The sequence below is a fragment of the Mycteria americana genome, chromosome 2 (assembly GCF_035582795.1).
Source record: "Mycteria americana isolate JAX WOST 10 ecotype Jacksonville Zoo and Gardens chromosome 2, USCA_MyAme_1.0, whole genome shotgun sequence".
NCBI classification, from domain to species: Eukaryota; Metazoa; Chordata; class Aves; order Ciconiiformes; family Ciconiidae; genus Mycteria; species Mycteria americana.
Window position 1 is genome coordinate 970,399 of NC_134366.1, and position 25,293 is coordinate 995,691.

Here is a 25,293-nt window from a genome sequence, read left to right on the forward strand (position 1 = left end):
AACATGAGTGTGCTTGTTTACCGGACAGAGAAGGAGCTAAAGGGATCCAGGAGATCATTAGGATAGACCAGATTTTCATAGAATCATAGAATGGTTTGGGTTGGAAGGGACCTTTAAAGGTCATCTAGTCCAACAGTTTCAATTTTCACTAAGTTGATGGGGCCATGGACTGTACGTACCTTCTACGTGCCAGTTCATCCTCCTGTACTGCTCAAAGGTTTTATATTTTTACCTATCACCAGAACTTGGCCAACGCTTCATCTGTATTTGTCAAGTGTGAAGCTCATACTTTGCAACATCTAATATCTGCCCACATTAACTATTTTTCTAGGTGGTGGGCAGTCAATGATCTACTATCAGAATAATGCATGTAGATATTTTGGAGGGATCTTCTGCTGAAGTTTAGTAACTGGAATCTCTTTAGCCAGGCTCCCATGTCTTACACTGTGTATTCTAGAATAACAGGACGGCTTTCCTAAATGCATCAGCTCCGGTATGTACTACTAAAATAGGTATGAGCTTTGTGATACAGCTCCCTTGGGAGTCATGGCAACTGTGATGCTGCAGACTTCTCTCACTGACGGAAGTTGTATGTATCTTTTATAAACTAGGCCTGCAAACTTCTGTAATTTTTTTTTTCCTAATTTTGACTTTGCAGCTTAAAGTTAAGAAATGTTGGATGTAAGGCTGTTCGTGCAATTTGAATTTAATCCATCTCTTATCCATCTCTTGGATTTATTTCAGCTTCTCATTTTTGTTGTTGTCATTGTAAGAACTGCCCCAGATTCTTCTGGAAAACTATTTTATGCCTTTTAATGTCAGGAGGCAGCTGAGGTGATAACCAAAACATGTCAGACAGTATCAGCCTTTAAAATGTGGTTGAGCCTTTATGCTACCTCTTGTGTGGAATTAAAACTAAAATTGCGAATTACATATAAAAAGCGGGGTCCTAAAATCTGTTCTTCCAAGCAGGTGCCCTGGCTGATGCAGGGCTGGGGCTCTGATGTTGAGGAATGGTTAACAGAGGAAATGGTGGAAGATTTTCATTCATCCAGTGTTGAGCCATTTGATCAAGATTTACCGCTAGCATCCCTCTTCCCTTTACTCCTCAAGCTGTATTTCGACATTGAGACTTTGAAAAGATTTTTTTCCTCTCCAATCTGTCCTTAAAGAATAGTCTGTTTAAAAAAGAAGAAAAAAAAAAAGAAATTAATTTGCTTCAGCATTTTGGGTTTTGTGTCATCTTATGTTTTTTGATTTGCGTAAGCTCTTCAGGAAAGGGCTATCTTCACGTACGTCTATTATAGTGATGTTCCAGCACTTAATGCTGTGGGCTTTGGTGCTGGCAGAGTAAAGAGCTTATTGCATAACCACATTGTGGTCTGGACAGCTATACTCCTGAAAGATTCTCCCAAACATGGATTGGAGGGGCCTGTTGAAGTGGTCATCTGATGCTTAGTTTCCCTCTTTCCTCAAAAGCTTCCGTCGCAATCTCTGTCGCTGCCTTCTGTGGGCATCCTTCCAGCGCCCGTCCTTTCAGCTGAGCTGATGACAAGCTGTCTCTGCAGCCCATTGGCACAATCGCCGCGTGTAATACAGTACATATTTCTCAATATAACAGCTCCAAATCCCTCGTGTGTAAATAAGATACATTTAAAAGCAAGAAATGCCATCCTTGCTTAATTACAGTATTTGCTTTTCTTTTACAGCCACAACGAAGCCCTTTCTCTAAATATTTTCTTTTCCTGACTGGTTTCCATTATACTGGTGTCATTATAATGTTAAGTCAGTTTAGCATTTCCAGAGTAACCTTTCATTCATATAATGCCCGTAATTCCCCTGTGAGACCCCAGACTGTAATTGGGTCTGTCTAATACGAGCCGATCAGCTACGGAACGCGATGGGGCAGTGCACTGCATGGCTGTGTAACGAACTGCATCCGTCCTGCCTGAAATCATCACACAACCGCAGCCGTGGACAAGTACCTCCTACTAACAGTGGTACTTTAATAATGCTTTTGAAATGGTCAGAATAACATCATATTGCAGCCTGTTTGTAATTGAGACCTGTTATTTATCCCAGGTAGGTATATGAGAGAAATGAAAACCAAACAATGGCACCAGCCAATTCTCATGTCAGAACTAAACGTATTTATGAAGCAGCAAGAGAACTTTGCTATTATCTGCTTTTCCCCGAAATTTTTGCACTTGTGTGTCTGTACTTGATTCTGCTTTAACAGAAGGTTTTGTTGAGGTATCGGTTCTATCCATAATTAAAAGGCGAGTTCAGCTCAGAGGACATTTTTGCAGATCTGCAGCTTGCAGATAGCGGGTGTGCAGAGGCCTGTTTCTCTTCTGTTGAATCAGTGCATAGCTCTGAATATGTTCCCTTAAAGATTGCTCAGAACACTTGTAACTGACTGCATATGCCCATCTTTTTTTTTTTCTAGTTGGTTTTGTACTGTGTGTTATATTGATACTGGCTTTTTTCTAGCTGGACGGTCTCATGCAGCAACTCTCATTTTAAGCTAGTCCTTCGGCTAGGACTTCCTAAGTTTTGTTTTCTTCCTTTATTTTATATTCCTGCTCATCCTTGACGCTCTGATTTTCAAGAAAAGCTGGGAACAAAACAAAGATACTTTGGTTTGTAAATTCTGCCAGATTAAGATTGTTAAACACATTTCCTTGGTGATGTTGTTTAACTTTCAGGGGATATCTGCATTTCAAGCCTCATCTTTCCTTGCTGATGTTCTAGTACACTGCTTGTGTATCATTCAGTTGACTTTGCTTTGCCTCTTTTCAGTTTCCACTATCAAATACTCCTACAATAACCAAATACTGGTAATGTTTTCAGTTGGAAACACTCTTGAGTGTGTTTTAATTCTGGTTTTGGCTGATCACTAAGATTTTTCATGTATTATACGTAAATTCTAAAGTGGGATGTGATCTGTGAATGTCCCATCCTATAAAACATGAGACTGTGTTTGAGTATTGTGCGGCTCCGCACCTTTTAAATGTTAAGTGCAAAGTTAGGCGGCCGGAATACTAAATATTCTGGTTCACCTTTGTATCCTTTAGCCTGGCTTCTTCCAGACCGCGAGATGAAATGAAGCGTGCGAGTTCAGCGGGTACTGTCAGGCTTCAGCCTTCACGTGCTGCTGCCTGTTTTACACGCAGTGAGTGTTTGGCAGAGCAGCACAACATGTCTGCGTGTATGAACATACGGACGAGCGAGTGTTTAAATTGCAGTTTTATGGTCTTGGCTTTTATAGACAGAGCTCCTTGATGGTTCTGGTCAGTCCGATCACTGACTGTTATTGGTGATAACACTTAATTAGAGATCACATTAGTTGGAGATGCTGGCAAGGAGTAGCTCATCATCCTGAAAAGTGATGTTGCCTTAGAAACGGGTGCAAAGGATTGCACAGAAACGATTGTGTTAGATTAAAAAAACCAGCAAAGGCATTAGAAGGGATAAGTAATAGCTTCGGGAGTGAAGCAAAAATAGAAACACTAGGCTGATTCATCTGCTGAGGCTGGAAGCTTGCAGATTGGGTATTAGTCGTGACGTGCTGATGTAGTGATCTTGGTCTGCTCTGGTTATTGGCACTGCTCAGCCTGGGCAGCCGTGTTTTACCTGGTAAAGCCCAGTGAACTGGATGGGGATTCTTTGCAGTTTCTTCAGCACGTGGGTATGTCTTCCCTTGGAAAATGCTCATGTTCAGCGGTACAGTGTAAGCATCAAAATATATCTAAGCAGCTCAGGTAAATGACTACAGATGTGTTTAACGTTGGTACTGAAACGTGCTGCATGTGCTCAGCTTCCCTGACAGGCTTATTTATGTCAACTGTACCTGTAAGAAAAGATAGGATTTAATGATGATAAGAGGATGCGAACAGGCAAAATACAACCTTCCTCCTTGTGAAAGAGGCTGCTGTCTCACCACTGAAAGGTTGAGAGAAGCTCCAGGCACTGGGCAAATCTCTACATCCAGAAGCTGGACCAGGGTCTGACTTGCAAAAGGTTACAACTATTTCGCTGGCATTATCTGACACATTCTTGAAAAGAAAGATGGTGGAGAGCCAAAAGGATTGCAAAACCCCAAATTTGATACTTGAAGAGTACAAAATCTTCCTCAAAGCTGAACTAAGGGTAAAAGCAGTGGATGGGCTTCCTGTAAGGAAGGCTCTAACTTGCCCTTCTAACCCCACTCCTCTTTAGCATGGGCCCTTTCTCATTTGAGTTGTTTTTCAAAATCTGTCCAAGTCCTCTTGTTTTCTGAACATCCTCCCACCCTTTCCTGCATATCTTTCATTGACTAGTACTGCTTCTCTTACAATTCTTTAGAAAATTTAAGCTTTGTCAGAATCTAAAGGAAGAACCGGGACCAAAGCTCTGGAGTCAGGACTGCCGGTTGTGAGTGTTGATGATTTCTGGTCTTGCTGAAAGCTTAGCGCAACAACGGTGGTATAGCTGCAGAAACAGAATCTTAATAAATTTAAAGAAAAAAATGCATTTGGTAGAAGATAGAGGCCAGGGCACTGGAACTGAGGATGGGTATCTGGAAACAACATGCTACAGGCAGGATGAAGCTGTTGAAAAGCTCTCAGTGTATGAACTCTACATTACCTCCCTTAATGTCCTGAGAGATTAAATATTAGATGACTTCAGAGATTTTTCATAGCTAAGCATTCTCCTGCTTGTGAGTATCCCAGGTATTGAATATGGTTCATTTCCTACATTAAAAAAATTATTAAATAAAGTAGCAGTGGTGGTTGTGACTGGCTGTATATTGACAGTACGAGTCAGGCTTTTCCTTCCAGTGATGCAAATCTCTTCTGTGATACTGGGCTCTGAAGTACCAGCCCCTAAATCAATGTGGGTTTTCTCCTCTGTGTATTATAAGTGGTAGCTGTTTGCTTTTAAAAAAAAAAAAAATCAAATAAAAACCTACTAGGTGGTTTCAGGTAGCTTTACCAACTTGCCCTGCTCCTGGTGAAGTGTATTAAGTGATCTCTAATGGATTGAGATTTGCTACAAAAATCAGGTTTTGGAATTGACTGAGCGATAGAGGGATAACAGTAATTACATGGGGTTAGGTGACTTCAGGTCTGCTGTTTTGGGGAGCAGACTAAATATTTTCAGGGTGAGCAGGTGCTTGCAAACATTAGTCCTACATCAGTTACGAGAGAGAATGAAAGCCTTGAGCTAAGGTCCCATTTTCCACTAGCAAGACACCTATGAATATTTTAAAGTACAGAAAAATTGTTGAGGCCTTTTAAGAAGTGAAGCTTGTGGGTGGAACTATTCTGGTTAATTAGAGGGTGTCATGAAAGATTCATATAACTTACAGTTCCTTAGTCATTGTTTTTAAATATAGCAGTGTCTTAAATCCAAAGCTTAAATACAAGTAGATAAATGTGTGGATTGTAGCATTTCTCAGCAGCAGGTTAAATTCAGGGGGCGTAGTGTAGCTTGCAGTCTCTGGGTGTAAAAATACATTTATGCTCAGTTAAACTATAGCAGGGAGTCCTTTTACTGCATCAGCTATAAGGACAAAATTTTCTCCTGGACTGGAGTATATTGATGTCTGTAATGGTCAATGTCTGTAAAGTATTGTAACCCTGGCTCAAAGAAGAAAATTTCCCTTAGTCAAGGATTAATCTGTACCAGGCACTTAAGAAAAAAAAGACAGCTCTGCAGTTTGGTGCTAATGCAGTAGCAGCAATCCAGATACCGGTGGCTGAGTGGCTGGAAGCAATCTTCAGCACTCTTGGGTAGGCTCCCAGTTTAACTAGGGAAACAATGTCCAAATCAAGAATCGCAGTTAGAAAAGCCTTGTCAAGGATGCTGGACACAGCCTTCGCAGGATGGCCGAGTAGCGCACTTAATACATGTTGAGACTGGTTTTGAATAGATCAAGACAAAATGTGAGATGCTAGGTGTAAATTAAGTGCAATAGAAAAAATGCAGCTGAAAAATATTGTAAGATATGTTCACATTTAGAAAAAAATATTTAAAAGTGAAGTTTACAGTATTTAAGACTACAAAACCTCTCCTAACCTGTCCCATTTCATCCGTTTCAGCTTTGTCCACTCGCTTATATGAGCGATACGGTTTGTGGATTGCGAAATCCTCATTACAGCAACACTTGTGATCACTGTTGACTCCAAAATAACATATTAAAATTCACTGAAAACAAAGCCCTTATGCTGAAAGAGGTCATTCTGTGCTGTAGTGTTTGGGGTTGGGCTTCTTTGGGGGGTTTGTGTTTTGTTTTTGTTTAAGGGGAGGAAAATTGCTGACCTTAGTTCCTAAGTATTCTTAAGAGTGGCTCATCAGCAGGAATGCTAAATGCATTGATCATAATAGGGTTTGACAGAGAAAAAGGAGATAGCAGTATTTCCCAAAATGTGTAACAACCCAAGAAATGCTGCTCACAGAAAAATCATTTCACTGAGATGATTAAACCCCCACTAGCATCTAGCCAGAGATGGGTATTTCTGTTACAGAAGTGTATTCCTCTTGATTTTTACAAACGGATAAAACCTGACGTTTTCGTTTGAACTAGTGGCTGAATCCAGTAAATGAAGGCGTGCGGCAGGCAGGGGGTGGGGAGGAAGGAGTTTTGTCATGAATACAGGGGGCATGGTGTGTCGTCACCGGCGCCGGCAGCCTGCGAGCTCGGCTCGCTCGGAGCTGGTGTTACAGCCGCGGGAGGAAGCGAAGCGATCGGAGATGTCTCTCTCGAACAAGCAGCCCGCTTCGCTCTCCGAATACAGCCAGCTGTGCAAAAGCAAGAACACGGAGAGCTTCTCGGAAGCCTTCCACTGCATGGAGTCCCCGAAAGACTTCGGCAAAACTGAATTCGAATGGCAGAGGACTGAGGGGAAGCTTAATGAGATTGGCTTGAATGTAAACTCAGGGGGACCGATTAAGGATGGGCTCGTTAAGAACGCTGGTTTCACGGATGAAGACAAGCTCTGCTTCTTTGAAGGAAAACGAGACAAAGAGCTAAAAATAGCTCAGAAAGACAAAAGAGAAATTGAGGTGCAAGGCAAAAAATACCAGGCAGCTGCAGGTCACCTTGAGAGCTGGTCTTTGATTTCAGAAACGTTTCCTTCTGCAGAAGGGAACTTTGCAAACCCTAAAGCTACAGATTTTCACGTGGGACAGGCAGGAGCTGAAAAATCTGGTCCGGGGCTGGGTAAAAATGGAGCCATCACCGATCAGGAGAAAGCAGCTGGTAAGGCTGGAATGGAGACCAAATGCCAGCCAGACCCAAACCTGCCCAATCTGTCTGTGTCGGAGAGCGATCCCAGCAAATACATGAAGGAACAGGAAATCAGTGTCTGGAATCCAAATTTCCATCCCATCCTGCCTAACAATTCAGGGTCTAAAGAAGCAACCGTGAAAAAAGATGGAGCCCCCAGCTATTGTGTAATTGGGGTGGTTAATGACAACTATGTGCAGAGTGGATTTTCTTCTTCCTCAATGGCATCTAAGCCAGAACCTCCAACTACCACTGTAGAGCTTGCACAAGATGACTCCAAAAGTAGTGACTTTAATAATACCACTGAAATGGAGGAAGAGATGGAAGACAAGCTGAGCTGTGGAGACGACGGCAGTTTTCTGAACAGGGCTGCCCACCAAAGGAAGGCAATGAGGCGTGCAATGTCAGAGTGCTCTCACTTGTCGGTGCCCCTAACCCTTAACCTGGCTGATAAATACCCTGAGCCGGTGCTTAGAGAAGACGTCGCTACTGGTCTGCTCTCTCCTAATAGCAGCCTGACCCAGTGCTCGAGCCCCACAGCCAGAAAACCGGGCGCTCCGATGAAAAGGTCAATGACCGTGTCAGAAGAGCAAACATCTGTCTGCAGCTTGGGTCCCGAGCAGAGCCGTGCGGGGCTGCCCAGCCTGGTGGTGAAGGAGCATCAGTCCCTCCTGGCAGAGGAGCCGGCTGCCAAGAAGAGAGAGGAGTGGAACAGCGGCAGCAACTCAGTCAAGAAAGAGCTGGGCAGCCCGGGCTTGTATCACAGCAAGCTGGAGCAAATCCCTGAAATCAGCAGCCAGGACAAAGAGAGGGAGGAGGAGGCGGTGAAGAGGGAGAAGAGAAATGCCACCGATGGGGCTGCTGGGTTTGATTCTCCAAAAAGCAAATGCACCGAGATGGAATCCAGCAAAACTGCTCCACTGGAAAGAAAAGAAATTGAGGTCAGCGATGTACAGAGCTCTCCATCTCCCAAGCAAGGAGATTTACCACGTGATGGTATGTTGCTAATTTTTACCTCCCTGGGGAGCGAGCAGACAGTAGCTAGGAAGGAACTAACTGACTTGACAGGCTGCAGGCAGAGGGTGGGTGGCTCGGTACACCTGAAAAGACCAACGCTGTTCAGGTTCCGGTAGTTAGAACAAAGGATGTATTTTTGGATAGACGAAAATGGAGGAAAAATGTAAAAAAATAATTGCCTGGCTGGTCCCACAGCATTTGTTGCGGCACCAGCTGTGAATCACTTGCTGGGATCCTAAACCTGACTAATAGCTTTTAAAATCTGTGGTATCCACAGTGGTAATAGGTGTCTCCAGTACCCTCTTGCCACTCCCTCTTGCGAGCATAGGTACCCTTCTGATTTGCAAGCTGTATTGTTAGAGTGAGGGCGTTATCAAAGTTTAAACCTTTCAACCTGTGTCAAAAAGATCTGAGGATTGTGCTTTTCCGTTAAGCTTTTAGCGCCTTTTGGTATTTCTCTTTGAGGGGGCCAGCAAGAGTAAATGGGTAGAACAATTTATGTAGTTAAGCTCTTCCTAACTGTTTCAGTGCTGAAATTCAAAGTGGAATTTCCCTGTTACTTTCTGTAACCTCTTTCCCAAAACCCCAGTTACAATGGAGCCTTTCCCGTTGCTGAGTGTCAATAGCAGCTTGTTTCATTTTGTAGTGTTTTGTTGTTTCGATAGTGCTGTGATGTATGAGGTCAGTCTTCCCGGATTTAAAATCTGTGAGAAGAGTAGTTAATCTTTGTTCTCCATCCTGGAACAACATCTATGTCCCTCCTGCCAGCTTCAGCCAGCAATAAACCTGCTTTTTTTCCCAGATTTTGGGTGCGAGGATGGTCTGTGTGCTTTGTCTGTCGCCCGTATTAACGAGAGCTTTGCATGGGAAGAGGAAAGAAAATGTGTCAGGGAATAAAGACAAAAGACTTGCATGAGAATTTTTGCATCCGATGACTTCTGTAGCCATCTGGTTTGCTAAACCTTCAGAGGACTAATATAAAAACTTGACGTTGTAATACCCCGGTGTGAGAGGAGTTACATGCAGGTGGGTAGAGGGATGCGCTGTTCAGGTAGAGCTCCAAAACGCTTGATTGGGGTTGACGAGCTGGGCTCTCCGCAGCGATGAGCGTGGAAAGGCAGGCTCTGAGTAAGGTGGTGTGCTGTGAGCTCTACAGACGAGAGTTCTCGTCTCGGTTTTTGCGGTGTGTTAGTGACACCCAACGGTCGGTCAGTCGGCTCCTGGCTGCCTGCGTGAGGCTCTGATCATCCGTCCTTCTTCCAGCTGTCAGTAAGCACTTTCAACAGAATCATATTCAGTGTCTAATTAGAGTTTTACTTTTCTCTAATAATTTCTCTAAGATGCTTCAGTTTCCAGGACTCACGGTCAGAGATCTGTAGAACAAGGTTTTGGCAATACAAACCTCCCCGCTCCGAAGTGCCAACATGTCTTGTCTTCTTCCCTTTCCATTATCTCAGTGTTACCTTTTCCTTACGGTCTACTTGGTGCACAGATTTTAAATAACTCTGGCAGTCGTGAGATGAAGTAGTGTCAGTTTTGGTGGCAGCGCATCCCGGATTGCAGACATCGGTCCTTTGGAGCCTGAACAGAGATGTCAAGTCCTTTCACGCAGGCAGGAGTCATCAGCTCTCCTGTTGACAGTCACCAGAGCGGTGCAGCGAGCTCCTGGCTGCGAGCCGCAGCTGGGGGGAATGCCTGGAGATGGGTTTGCTTGGGCACAATTTTGGGCACAAAAAAGGAGCTGTGCAGCTGTATGTTTACCTGCGCTCCGTTCTGTACTTAAACACGAAAGAGTCGTCAGTCTTCCTGACAACTTAAACATGACGTGAGGAAAAGTGATGTTGGCAACAAATGCAGAACAGAAAAAAAAGTACTGTATTTGTGCACACCTTTCATGTCACAGCATTTCTGGGGTGGTGGGGTTCGCTGTCGTCCGCTCTGTGACTAAAGTTTATTTCCAACGAGGCAAATCAGCAAGGAGGTTCATATTTTGGACGACGAGGAAACCAGGTTTGGGTAGGCTGGCAAATTCTGTCGAGCTGGAGAGGCAACCATTTCAAAACACAGATATGTGGGATTTTTAAATCAGAAAAACGTTTGAAACATGATCTAAAGTGGATTGACATGTTTTCCCCAGAGGGGTTGAGCATCAGTGATGTAAAGGTCACTGAAGATATGAACACTCGGAGTCTTCTGGTTGGGTTGCTTTTTCCAGATGGCTAATTTGTGTTACCAAGCTTTTTTTTTTTTTAAGTATCTAGGTTTAAAATTTTGTGCTCTCACCATCTTTATTTTAAAAACTAGTTTATCATCCTTATAACCATAGGTCTGAGTGTGAACTGATACAGTAATAACTGAGTTGGCAGACAGCTCACGGGCTTTCCTGGGCGAGAATATGATAGAATTGTAACTTCTTTTTGCTCTCTTCTCCAAAATTAACAGCTGGCTAGGTTAGGTTTGTTTTGTTCTGTTGCGTACAATGCATTGGTAAGAAATAAACTCTGGATTTATTCTCTCCTGGAAGAAAACATAGCAGTAGAAGCCATAAAATGTTTTCTTTGCTTTATATATGTGTAGTTTAGAAGTAATTTTTGGAATGCAAGAGAAAATAGACAAAAATTCCTTGGATGTTCCTGAAATGCTTTCAAACTTTCTATGGTGAGATGTTGCTGCTTCTCCCCTGTTAATAAGCAGAGAGGCGGCTATAATAAAAATAACTCAACCAAGCAAGCAGTCTTGGCTGGAAGTATGGAACTGATTCTAAATCTGTCCTTTGCATTTTGTTCATGGCTAAATTATCCGTTCGTATCCTTGTCAACTTCCCCTGCCTCAGTCTTGATATTCACCTTGCAGGTCTCCTTCCAGTCGCAAGGCAATGTGTCCAAGATGGCCAACGTATCTATTTTATCGGATAGAAATATGTTTTTCCTTCTCCTTGTTAATTCCTCTATTTGTCCGCCTGTCCTATCTGTTCATTCTGAACTTAGCGCTTACATTTAGGGTAACAAGTTTTATCACTTGCACCTTTTTTCATCCTAAAAATCCTTCAAAGAATTGTCCAACCTGATTCTAATCATTTGAATGGCATCTCTCAGAACTTCTGCCAAAAGTAGATTTCCTCGGTCCTACCCAGCCAGGGTTTGTTTGCTTTGGTTTTTTTGCTAAACCTCTACTACTCCTGTTTTTTAAGGTGACCTAAAACTGTACATAAAATATTTCTTTCTTGCAGATAGCTGGGTGTTAGTATGATGACACATTTAGTTTAATTTCATTGTAAAATTGTCAAAAAGGCGTACCCATTCAAATCTCTCGTGTACCCGTGGCAGGTATTTTAAGCAGGGAGATCCTGGCTGCAGATTAGTCCTGGTCAGAGCTGAGCTGCAGAGCTTGTTCTGGTCCCTTATTTCATCAGCAATCGCTGCAGATTCTCACCAAAACAAGCGGTCGCATTGTTTCCTGCACTGCACAATAGATTTGATTCATGTTCACGTTGTGGATAAGCTGTTGTGTGATTTGTTGCACGTACCTAATATGTCACCTCCCATGGTATCACTTAGATAAGCGAAGTCATTCACCACTGCCTTCACCTTCTGCCTTTTCTCATTTTCTTTGAATTTCCTTCAACTTGAAATATTTTCTGCTCTGAAATGCCAGAAATTCCAGGCTCTGCTGGACCACGCTGAGCTGGGACTGTCACCTCTGATACTCAGCAGCTCAGTGTGCGCATCGGAAAAATTGTCTTGGTTTTCTGACTCTTATTTCTTTATAAATCCATAAGCAAGGGATGCGATCCAGTGTAACTTCTGAATCTCCTGCAGGTTTTTTTTTGCAGCAGAACGCTTTGTGGTTTAGATAAATATAGAATCCGAGAGTTTCACCATGACTGAGTTAGGCTGTGATAGCCTATCGCCTCAGGTTTACACAAATTAAAGTTAATTATGGGATTAGGAAATATCAGCCCAGCTACCTCGTAATGAACTAATGATACCTGTTCAAGTAATGTTCGCGGTGTGGATGGTGGCTTGCTAACAAGGCTCCTTGCCAGATGAAATCCTGGTTTTAACGAGACAGAAAAGAAAGAAAGGATTGCAGGCTGCAGGAAGAAAGAGAAAATGAAAGCACCAGTGATAAACAGTGCCTGATACGGGCTGTGGATAGTTCAGTGAAAATTCTTACTTGGTGTATGCATGTTCAGCCTTAAGTATAAAATAAAGATTGGCATCTCTCAGGGACCGCGTTTAAAATTGATGCTGGCAGTATTGTAAGCGTTACGTAAATCAGGTGGGTTCCGTGTTCTGTACCACCCGCTGTGCTTTCTGAAAAATCACAAAACCTGCTGGGCGTTCGAGGGAGACTACCTTCAAAACAGTGGTTTACAGCAGATACATAAGCTTTCCTCTTTCCCCTTTCTCTGGGGAGAGAGATGAGAAGGGCAAGGAGATGTTCAGTAGAGGAAAATGGGTTGAGGGCAGCACGTGCCGGCCTTGTGCAGGGATGTTGTTTGTGGCAGTGCGCTGCTCCTCCCTGGAAATTCCTGCTGCCAACTTGAGGTGACAAGTGTGGCAGGACTTAAAGGATGGGAACTTCTCTGGATGGGTCTTCAACGTATGCTGGATAGGATAAAAGTATATAAAATGTCATGCTTCAAGTCCAAGGCCAGGGATATGTCTCAGCTGATAAAAAGGTTATGAAGACCCCTCAGACCGGCTTCTCTGTGGCTTGTTGTTGATGCCAGATGACACGCAAGAAGTTAAAGTTGGACTAGTTGCATCGTCGGTAATATCTTACCTCTGTGCTTAAGTGTTCAGAGACAGGATTGTGCTTGTAATTGTTTTGCATTTTGAACAATATGGAAATGCAGTTTTATGCCTTCAGATACTGAAAATACCTCGGGTGTCCCCTGGCCCAAGCACTGCCCAAGCTCGAGCGGCCACCTGGAAATGCTCTGAGGTTTCATCAGCGTTCAGGCCAGCCTCAGGGACAGGAATTCCTGAAATAGGAATTCAGGCGGTGTTTCTTCCCTGCTCCCCACTTGATATCCGTTCCGAGACAGCTTCAGTTAATGTTGTGGTTTTGCTGGTATTTTTAGTTGGACTGGGAGGTGTGCTTGTCTCTCTCACTTTGGTTTGTCAGGGGCATTGACAGAAAATAGAGCTTTTTGTTGGTTTTATGAATGTGCTTCCACTTTTATCAATGAAAAGGGAAAAGCTCATGATTTTGTTAGCTTTTTTTATATCCAGCGTCAAATTTTTAGCACAGTATTACAGTCAGACAGTATGTTAATTACTTTGAATAGCTGTTTGACTTCAGTTCATGCCATGTTAGGTAAACATGGCAAGTAGTTTAGGTTGTTCTAGAAGAACAAGTTCTGATTTAGGATTTCCCTTCCTGGGTAAAAAACAGAGTCTTAACAAATCAATCTAGGTTTACAAGATGAAGGCAAAGAGGACATCTGGTTTATTCCTCGATTCTTGAGAACAAGTAAAAATGTACACATTGATTGAGTTGTGTTCGGTGCCAGATCAAATGCTTAGCTATTCTGTATTTGGGTCAAGCAGGAGATGTTCTATTTAGCCTTTTCTGGAGAGGAGAAAGCAGATAAGGGTTGTATTTCTGCTTAAACTGAGATTTGTTATATTTGTAGATACTTTTGTCTTAAGAGCCTTCAACAAAAAGGCTTTATTTGATGGTGATTTTTATGATGAAGCAGCTCCTTCTGGGTGGCGATGGACGAAGAAGGAAGAGCTCGTGCCTCTCCGCAGCATTTCCGGCAAAGGCAGTATTTAACATGGTCTGGGTTTGTTTCTAAGGTTGTTTACGCTTAAGAGGGAGAGTAAAGATGGTCGCCGCCTTATTGCTTAATCTATTTCTCTTAATGGATTTTCAGTTGATGACTCTAATCCCTACGAGAATTATGGAGCTGTTTCATTGAATGATGTTTTAGTTCAGCTTAGCCTGCTAAATATCCCTTGCCGGGGATATGGAAGATGAGTGCCTGGCCTCGTTCGCAAGCATGTTTGAATGCAGCTGCAAGTCCCCTTCCATTTTGAAGCACGTAAATGAGCCAGCCTGGAGCAGTGACTAGGGGCAAGGCAGGTGAAATATAGACCCCATAAAATGGGAGCTGATACCTTACCAGGTGGGACAGGCAGGAGATGAGAGGATTTCAGTGATACAGTCGCAAGTACTCACTGAAATGCTTATTTAACTAGTCAGTAAAGGGGAGAAGGGAAAACAAGAATTAACATTCCTAAAAATCTTCCAGATGCACAGGGTATAGTTACTGCTAGCCTTTATCTTCACTTTAGCTTTTGCTTACCACAGTACCAGCACATAGAAATACCTGCTTTTGGCCTTTTGAGATGAGCCTAAGATACGTTATACTGGGGTCTTCACCTGTTCCTTTTGACATGGGGAATGAATTTTGGGGAATGCTTATTCTTGAATAAGTTGCTGCGTGATATTTGAGAAATACATGCACATAGGCTTTTCTGAGTTCCCTGACTTATAAAACAATGCAGTAACATGGTTTAACTTTAAAAAGATACTCACTGGTATGTTTCTCTAAGTACTTTTTCCTAATTTTACTTCTTCAGGGAAGGAAACACAAACAGTAAAGCTTTTCGGATTTAGTGCCTGTTTTTTTCACACACAGTAACAGCTTTCACAAGAGAGCCGTTACAGCAAAACTGATGGCGAAGGGATCTGAAAGACTGAAGGTCTGTGTTTGCTCTCCTTGGGTTCCAGCTCGATGTCACCTCGCATGAGCTGTAACCCTGATGGTTTTGTTTCTGTACTTGTAGAGGAAGAGCAATAATGCTACTGTTGTAAGGATTTTATAGATGTTATAAGGATGCTTTTGTGTGGCTTTCCTTCACCAAATGGAGTTCTAGGAATTCGGAAAGGAAGAGAGAACAAACTAGAAAAAATGATATCAATTTATAAATCCATTATGCACTTGCATTCTGAATACGATGTGTAAATCTGCATGTTGTCCTCTGCCTCAAAAAGGTTGTAATAGAATTAGAAGTATGATAAATAAAGGCATTGTATGAGAGGAGTTCATATCGGGAATGGCCAAATAAACTAAGACTCTTTAGGCTGGGAGAGAGAGGACTTGGAGATGGTTGTGATTACAGTCTATAAGTCATCGATGACATGAAAGTTGTGAGCAAGAGAAGACTGTTCAGTTTTTCCACTATAAGAATATGGGTCATCGAAGGAAAATAGCAGCAGCAGACAAAAGCAGATGATGTTGGGTGACTTGTGAGCAATTTACAGTGAAGCTATAAAACATCTTGTGCCAGGAATTTGAATTGTGATATTTTATTTTAATTTTTTTTTTTTTTTTACCATGACACTGATCAAATATTGGAGGATAAGCCGCAAGATGTGGAATCTCCACCCTTGGAGATGCTCAGAAGATGACTGAAAAAACCCCAAGCCAACCTGGTATCATTTGAGTGGGGGATTGGGCTAAATGACCTCCAGACATTCCTTCCATCTACGTTGTTCTGCTATTCTGTTGTTAAATGATTATATGGGCTAAAAAGCTGTTGGACAAGCGGGTAGTCTCTAGACTGCAAGTCACAGGATGGTGGGAGATTATTTTTTTTGAGGAGAGTGGGGTGGTGTTTTTCCTCCTTATGGTTAGGAAAACTATATATAGTTATTCATAATTGGGACTTGGCTTCAAGAAGACATATGATTAATTGTGTACAATGTGGGCATCCTCCACTACGTAGCTGTAATACAGAGTCACTTAGACTGGAACAGAGCTCTGGAGGTCTCCAGTTTAACCCCCGACTCAAAACTACGTGTAAGTAGATCAGGTTGGTCCAGGGCCATGTGTGTCCCTTCCAGGTCTGAATGTCTCCAAGGACTGAGATCTCGCCATCTCTTTGGGCCTCGTCCAGTGTTTGACCTCCCTCACATTGAAGAAGTTTTTCCTTATATTTGGAAATTATGCTGGCCACGACTGTAAGCAACCTGATCTGCTGGGACCTGCTTTGAGTGATGGGTTGGGCTGGTGACCTCCGAGGTGCCTTCCAACCCTTCATTGCTCTGTGTTCCTATGTCAGAAAATCACAGAATCGTATAGGTTGGAAAAGACCTTTAAGATCATAGAGTCCAACCATAAACCTAACACTACCAAGCCCACCACTACACCATGTCCCTGAGCACCTCATCCACACGGCTTTTAAATACCCCCAGGGATGGGGACTCCACCACTGCCCTGGGCAGCCTGGTCCAGTGCTGGACAACCCTTTCGGTGAAGTAAAATTTCCTCATATCCAGTCTAAACCTCCCCTGGCGCAACTTGAGGCCATTTCCTCTCGTCCTGTCACTTGTTACCTGGGAGAAGAGACCGACCCCACCTCTCTACTCCCTCCTTTCAGGCAGTTGTAGAGAGCGATGAGGTCTCCCCTCAGCCTCCTTTTCTCCAGGCTGAACAACCCCAGGTCCCTCAGCCGCTCCCCATCAGCCTTGTGCTCCAGACCCTTCCCCAGCTCCGTTGCCCTTCTCTGGACACGCTCCAGCCCCTCAATGTCTCTCTTGTGGTGAGGGGCCCAACACTGAACACAGCATTCGAGGTGCGGCCTCACCAGTGCCGAGCACAGGGGCACGGTCACTGCCCTGCTCCTGCTGGCCACACTATTGCTGATACAAGCCAGGATGCCGTTGGCTTTCTTGGCCACCTGGGCACACTGCCGGCTCATGTTCAGGCGGCTGTCGACCAACACCCCCAGGTCCTTTTCCTCCGGGCAGCTCTCCAGCCACTCTTCCCCAAGCCTGTAGCGTTGCATGGGGTTGCTGTGGCCCAAGTGCAGGACCCGGCACTGAGCCTTGTTGAACCTCGTACAATTGGCCCCAGCCCATGGATCCAGCCTGTCCAGATCCCTCTGCAGAGCCTTCCTCCCCTCCAGCAGATCAACCCTCCCGCCCAGCTTGGTGTCATCTGCAAACTTACTGAGGGCGCACGTGATCCCTTCGTCCAGATCATTGATAAAGATATTAAACAGGACTGGCCCCAACACAGAGCCCTGGGGACACCGCTTGTGACCGGCCACCAACTGGATTTAACTCCATTCACCACAGCTCTTTGGGCCCGGCCATCCAGCCAGTTCTTTACCCAGCGAAGAGCACACCCGTCCAGCCATGAGCAGCCAGTTTCTCCAGGAGAATGCTGTGGGAAACCATGTCAAAGGCTTTACTGAAGTCTAGATAGACAACATCCACAGCCTTCCCCTCATCCACTAGGTGGGTCACCTTGTCACAGAAGGAGATCAGGTTGGTCAAGCAGGACCTGCCTTTCCTGAACCCATGCTGGCTGGGCTTGATCCCTTGGTTGTCCTCTACATGCCGTGTGATGGCACTCAGGATGATCTGCTCCGTAAGCTTCCCCAGCACCGAGGTTAGGCTGACAGGCCTGTAGTTCCCCGGATCCTCCTTCCGGCCCTTCTTGTAGATGGGCGTCACATTTGCTAACCCCCAGCCAACTGGGATCTCCCCGGTTAGCCAGGACTGCTGGTAAATGATGGAAAGGGGCTTGGTGAGCACTCCTGCCAGTTCCTTCAGTACTCTCGGGTGGATGTCGCTTGACCGCTTTGGTATATCCACGCAGGCAGATTGCTGAATTCTCACAATAACCCTGTGCAATAGGTGTAATTGCATTCTGAGTAAGGAGTTCAAGGTTAAAATCATGAAGCATTGTCTTAACTTTCAATATGTGGGTTTGCAGTCCTCCTTTTTATGTTGGGCTAGCGCAGCTCGAAGGAGCGGCGTGGCAGTTCGTGTCACCCTGCCCTTCCTTACTGTGTTACTCTGCCGCTTCATTCAGAAGTGTGAAGGTGGACGTCACCTCTGCTGTCGTTTCCTATTGCCCAGCTGTTCCGTTTTCAAACAGACTTCAGCAGCTTTTGCCCCTGCTTTGGTGCTGCTTTTGAGGAAGAGCCCCCCTTAGCATCTGCAAAACTCCGTCAAAACACTGAGTTTGGTTTGTCTTGTTCCTGGGTCTTTTTCAAAAGACGCCTGTGGTTTTCAGACAGCAGAGCTTAAAATCAGCCAAACTCTCCATCATTATCCTTTTTTTTTTTTTAATACATTTGGAGGGAGGTTCTGTACATCCTTGTGATAGGAAGGGGAAATGCTCCATTCCTTAACCTCCTTCTAATGAGAGAAAGTCTCCCTAGAGGAAAGAGAACCAGAGGAAAAGCTTTGACATCAGAATTTTGTGGTTAGTGGATGACAGTTTTCTGTGGACGCAGTGGAATGGGTTGGGTCTGAAGGACTAGTTGCAAGATGTGCGTGAAGGCTCCTTGGACAGTTCTTCAGTTCTTCTCTTGAGCTGTGTTAGTGCTATATAGGAAACTTTGGAGAGAGACTCGCTGTTCAAACAGGGAAGTTGGGGTTTTTTTTAAAGAAATAATAGTCTATTTAAACATTGAGCCTTGGAGGACAGCTTCGGTCTTTTATACGGTCGATAAGGTAGCTGTTCTACAGTCTGTTCTTTTTGGGGAAAAAAAGATAGCATTGCATCATCTGCTTCGATTGCTTTATAACACATTACACTTCTTCTAATGGTAACTCACCTGCTGCTAGTAACCACCGAGAGAGTGGCAGCATGGATAGAAGTAAGAGGTTAAGGATAAAATATGTTAAGAGTCTCCTCAGACACCAGGGTTCTTGTGTAAATAACTTGTTACGAGTGGCTGCTGATACCTAAAAATCAGGATGAATTGCCTTTCAGGAGCCGTGCCTACTCCACGGCTGCGTGGATGGCCCCACATGCTTTATTCGCATCACAGTATTTAAACTTGGCTGTTGGAGGCAGAATTATAAATTTCCTCATTAGTGGTTTTTTTTATGGCTCACTCTGCTTGTACGAGACAAACATAATGAGTTACATTTTCCATAATTTTTAAGAACTATAGGAAGAGTATTGTCCCCTTTTATAACAAGGAGCTGAAGCTTTTTTTTGAGTGTCAGTTTTTGGCACAGATCATCTCATTTTTACTATTTATTCTGAAAAATCACCACTGCTGATTTGTTAGGAGTGTTGTTCTCTCTGACTTCACTTTTCTCTGAACACCATGTGGTCTTGTTTGCTGGGTCCTTCATCCAGCGATGGCAAATATCTGCTTTCTGGTGACAAATTTATTTTAAAAATACGCTTTTGAACTTGTTGGCCTTAGCGTGCCTTTGCCAAACGTAGTTTTAGTGCTACGACTTCTGCGCGTGGTCTTGGCTGTGTGTTACTACAGCTTAGGGACTGCCTTTGAGCAGGGTTTGGTTGACCAACCTAGCCTAGCACCGGGGTGGTGAGCGCTGTGGCAAGGCTGGTGCAGGATCAGTAGGGGAGAAGTCTGGTTTCTGCCACCTACAAGTTGTGTAGGTCTTGGTTTGCTCAGCTCCATCCGCACGGGAACCTGGAAGAGGTGGCTTGTCCGCAGCGGACGCTGGGGATGGTGTGGATGCAGCCTGGGAAGCACTAGGAGATGGGCCACTGAGCATGGCCAATGCGGGGAGTCACCTGAGGCTTCAACCAGCAAGAGGGTTCAAACTATGGGGTGGGGTTTGGGTTTTTTTTTTCCAGTTAATTATAACGTTGCTGAATTTGAGCAGATTTTTATATGAGAAGGCACTTGTCTGACAGCAAGGCTGCATCTGCGAGCGTCAAAATCCTCCTGCAGCAGATGAGAGCAAAACCTTGTCAAGGAAAACATTGCAATTATCTTTGATATGCAGGATAGTTGTCTTCAGCGTTTTTCTCAGAACTGGCCTGTTGTGTCTAAAATAATCTAGAGGCAGATAGGTACTATAAATACGAAGTAACTGAAGCACGGTGTCCATGTGAGAAGTGCCGGGCCACCCCGGGGGGTCCCTCCTCCACACAGCACGTCAGGAATCCCGACCATCCCTCCTTCTGCCGGCTGGAGCGTGTCTGAAGGACACTTGGTATCGCTGTTAAGGGAGACGTAAGCACCACTTATCAAGCTTGCTCTTTCATAACTGATGTCTGTAAAACCTCGGACAAAATTCTGGAGTCTGCGGTTTGTGGGTTTAGTCGTTATTGTGGAGTCATTTGTTTTCTCTGCTGTGCTTAGATATGAGTAATTTCTTCCAGTGTCGCTCTTAGAAATTGTGAAGCAGCGGTGCCTCGCAGTATTGTGAACTAACACATGCAAAAAAGTTTGATTTCCACCATTAAAAACACACTTGGTGAGTAATGAATGGTAAGCTGGGGATGAGGATGGATGCACCAAACAGCACGGTGCAGCTTGCCATTGCAGTGAGTAGCAGCAGGGAGAAAGTACCTGATTGCAGGGTTATGCCTTTGAGTTTATCGGTGGAAGATGCCAGATTGGAATGTCCTTCCCTCTCTCCTTCAAGTTCCTGTCCCCCTTTCCCCCAGGAGTAATTCACTTCTGGGTGCTGACTCAGCAGAGCCGAGTTTTCTCCGTCGGCGGATGCTGCGAGGAGCAGGAGCTGCGGCGGCTGAAGGAGCAGCCCTGCTCAGGACAGAGCAGCAACCCCTGCCAGAGCTCCCGACAAAATGCCTTTGAAATATCTTTCAGAGGTTTGTTGCCATGCTTGGGGGAACAAGCAAACTGAAAAGTCTCATAAGTAATTCTTGCCGACTAATGAACAAATTTTATTAACATTTGGCAGCTTTCCTAATATTCCCTGTAACTAGGATATCTTCCCAGGCAGCTCTCCGCTCTGTATGGCGGAGAGTGCCCTCATAATTAAACGACGAATGAAAGCGAATGTACTGATGAGCACGTTGGGTTGTTACTCAAGTTGAGGCAGCACAAAACAAAACTATCCTTCTGCAGTCCCGTACGGCTGTGTACGGGGTTGGGCACCCCACTGTTTCAGAGGCTCTGAGAGATGGAACCTGGATAACGGTCCTGTGGCCCCTGCAATAGGGAAGTTCCCTACCCAGCTCTCCTGGGTTTATCATTATTATTATTATTATTTATAGATGCAAGTTGCTTAACCTGTGTATGTGCTATCCCGCAGTGTAGCTCAATCACCTTGGTGATGCTACATTTCTGGTTTACATTAAAAAAAAAAAAATCCTATTTGTTTTGTAGAACCTTAATGTACTCTCTGATAACTTTGTGTTGAAGTTACTCACTCCAAATTTCTTGTATAGTAGCCTGTATTTGATTAAGTAACATGAAATAACATGAAATTCATGTTGTCATTAGTTCAGAAGCATGGAAGCTGCTGGAGTTTAAATCCTAAAACTTTGGAAGTTGAGGTTTTTTGAGGAGCTGCGTGAGGCTCCCTGAGCAGACAAATTCACGTTGCTGCGTGGATGCTGTGATACTGTCATCAAGCGAGAGGTTTACTGTTGCCGCTGAATTAGCTGAAATAATAACGACAGTCAGTACACAAAAGGTAACTTCCAACGGATGGAAGGTCACCTTGATGTCTGAGATATTTGAGACTGGTAGGATTCAAAATAAAGCCACCCTTAGGCGTGGGGTCCCGGGAGCAGAGAGCAGTGAATGGACAGAAGGTTGTTATTCAGAAACGGGAACAATTGCTCTTTCTGGTATTGCTGTAGATAAAACAGACAAGTTAAATGAGGGAGAATATAAAGGTTTATGGAAATGTAGTGGAGAAAACTGGTATAGAGGAGCCTTAGCTACAAAAAAATGGGCTTTCTAGGTGAACGTGAATGATTCTTCAGAATTTGGCATTAAAAGCAGTGTCCAGCCTGTACATTTTGGTGCTTGTTTTTCTTCACAGGTCTTTTTTTGTACACCTAGGATGCTAAACCCAGTGCTGTAAAACATTTAGTATGACTTGGAAGCTAAATGGCTAGGAAGAGGCTAATGCAATGCAAGGAAAAAAAGGCTTCTAAACTTGTCCTGGAGTCAGAAAAATAAACAACAACAACAAAACCATCTTGCCATTGCGCATCGCCGGGGCAGGCGGAAGGCACGATTTTATTTTATTTTGCTTGTTTCAACAGTGGGGTTTGTACCAGATTTGAACTGTCCTCTGAGACGCTCCCTTCAAGACTGACAAGCAAGAAAATGTGAAATATAAATAGTAACTTTCAAAAGACGTGGAAAACAACCTTTCTACTGTTGGAATTGTTACGCTATTGTCTGGTGGGCCCTTAGCATGCGCCCCAGCATTACAATCTGTTGCCTTGTTATAAAAAGAAACATCCAACACAGATACGCTTTATTTTAATCCCCAGATGACAAGGGAAAATGCTTAAATTTGTGATGGGTTGTTTGCACAGTATCCTTCATAAAATTCAAATGCCACAGGAATCGCAGCGGAAGACAGCTCATAGCAGTGCAGTTGTACAGCCACACCGCTGAGAATTAGTGTTTTAAAAGCTCTTTTTAGGGAAATTGCCTCTTGCATATCTCATGGTGCAAAGCAGCATGGCAGTTCTACTGCGGGATTTATAAGATTTAGGGAGAAAACTTGGTGAAGCTGCTACTAAATTAATGTTTTGGTATATTGTTTGCTTTGGAGGGCAGTAGTTATCCTTCTGCTGGTGGCTGGACAATGCTTTAGAGACTGGGTTTTAAAAGGAGAAAAGGAAGTGGTTGTGGCTGCTCTGCCGCTGTTACGAGAAGAGCGTGTGTATTTGCTGTCCCCTCTCAGCGTAACAACCTCGGGTGGCAATGACAAAAATGAACAATCACAGTGAAAAACCGGCAACCCTTGTCACGGCATCAAAGCTTTGCGCTGTGAAGCACTGCGTAGAGCAGCATGCCACCGTGGCTTCCACACTAACAAGGGTCGGTATGATCCACGCGTGTTAGAACGGGATTTCCATGTTCCTGCTTTCCTGTACGACCTATCCCGTTCACAGTCCGGCTCCCTTCGGCTGCCGGGAATCCTCCCTGCTCGCGGAGAGCTGCAACGTGTGGATGTGGGCAGAAGAAAGGTCAAGAAGACGAAACAGCCCTAATGATAGGGACAGATTAAAAACAGGGCCCTACTTCAGGATAAGTCATAGTATAAAACCTGGAAGAGATCAGAACTTCACCATTAACATTCCAACCATTTATTTTAATAACTTGAAAGATGGGAAGGTTTGCTATTTTAATTAAACCAGAGGTTTCTTTCATGTGCTGCCTGTCTTTTCCCCACTGGAATTGATGCTAATGGCATCTGGATGAACCTGTCCTCTTACAGGGAAAATCTTTCTTCCTATAGGTGTTCTGACTTGGGGGAATTTTCCAGAAACAGCCAGTCTGTAACTGTCTCACTTCTGTCTCCTCCTGCTACTGTGTTGAATAATAGTAAACTAAAAAAAATTTTATATATATATATATATATATATTAAAAAAAAAAAAAAATCCCTTCCTTTTTTTTTTCTTCCCAGCAAAACCAGAAGAGACCAAACCAGCTGAAGCTGTGACGGGGAACGATATCACAGCACCTCCCAACAAAGAGCTTCCTCCCAGCCCTGAGAAGAAGACAAAGGTAGTTGTCGTTTCATGTTCAGCATCTTTGCTTCCATGGTTTTTATTTGCTGGCTTTTCCGCTTCTTAAGCTGTGGCAACAGAAGTTCTGTTTTCTGAGCTGCCGTTTGTGAGCCATTTTACTGAAACAAAGACATCCAGTTATGAAGTTGCAAACAACTCGGCCTGTAGCGGTGTGACTGAAAGTGGATTTAATAAATTTGTGGCAGGCTTTATTTAAATTAATTCTCTGGTTGGTTATCGGTGGTGTAGAAGTAGCAAACATGTATGATAACACTTCCGCTACACTGATACTCTCCTAGTTGTTTACAACACGTTTATTTGCATTACAATTACCATTCAGAGATCTTGCTCAGGATCTGATATTCTCTTATTTTAGGGCTGTTTATGAAACATGAGAGAGACCTGCTTTCAGAAGCTTGCAGCATTCAGCAAAATCCAGCCCCAAATTCTTAGAGCAGTGGTGAGGGCAGGGGCTTCTTGGTCCCCTCGAAGGCAGTGGACATATGACCGCTAGAGTTGATCAGATGAGGATTTAGAGCTTGCAGTCCGTTGTGTGCATGTAATTGGAAAGCAATGTCCTGTGTATTGCACGCAGGACTAGGTGCCAGGAACGCCCAGTTACTAATCCCAGCTTTACCAGCGATTCCTTCTGTTGCTTTAGATGTTGCTGGAATAAATCCTGTTCGCTTTGAATTGAATGGCAAAACTCCACTGGCCTCCAAAGGCAGCCCTCTTCTGCTTCGTTTTGGTCTTTGTTATGCTCAGAAAACAGAAAGCTAAAATTATTTTTTGTTTCATTTAAAATATCATTTTTATGTTCTTGCAGCTCAATGTTTTGGTTTACAATGCGCTATTTTTGTTGTATTTTTTTTTTGGTTTTATACTGGATTTTGCTTTTTGAAAAAACATAAAGCCTGCCGCATCCACATCATCTACAAAGCCTGCAGCAACGAAAGCCAGGCCCCTGTCCGCTACCAGCCCCAAGCGGCCAGCCTCTGCCACGCCTGGCCCAAACAAAAAACCCACGAGCCCTACTGCAGGTCCTACTTCAGCCACCACTGCTAAACGCCCAGCCACCAGTACTACACGTCCCTCCACCTTAACTCCAAAAGAGACCAAACCAAAGGTAAGAAACGATTTGCTTTTGTGTGGGAGCTCCGAGAACTTATTTACATGTTACCTTACCAGCTGTCTTACCCAAGAGTCAAAACATAATTCTAGTGCTAATCATGGGAGGACAGGATCAGGAATGTGATTCACTGTCTCATGAGAGCTGCACGGTTATTAGTATCAGCTTCCATGAACCCACTGGAGACATCAAGTCCCAAGCATGTAATTGTGTCATCGCAGAGGAGAAAATTAAACTTGACAGTATTACCACGATTCTCCTTGTGAACTGTCGTGAAGTACACAAGATAATTCTTTCTTTCTTTCCGTTACTAAAGGAGGAGGGTTTTTAAAATATAGATACACTACAAACATAGGATAACTCTTAAATCCAGACAAGAGCATGCGAAAACTGAATGGAGA

The 25,293-nt window shown here is 43.9% G+C and overlaps 1 protein-coding gene across 3 annotated transcripts in view; it reads left to right on the plus strand.

The window, feature by feature from the left end:
* Positions 1-25,293, plus strand: part of MAP4 (microtubule associated protein 4) — a 166,351-nt gene that overhangs the window by 119,332 nt on the left and 21,726 nt on the right. For all 3 annotated transcript variants that reach the window (XM_075492147.1, XM_075492148.1, XM_075492149.1), the window contains exons 13-14: positions 23,661-23,761; positions 24,677-24,889. In XM_075492147.1, the coding sequence (XP_075348262.1) occupies positions 23,661-23,761; positions 24,677-24,889 (314 nt within the window). The remainder of the gene's footprint in view (positions 1-23,660; positions 23,762-24,676; positions 24,890-25,293) is intronic.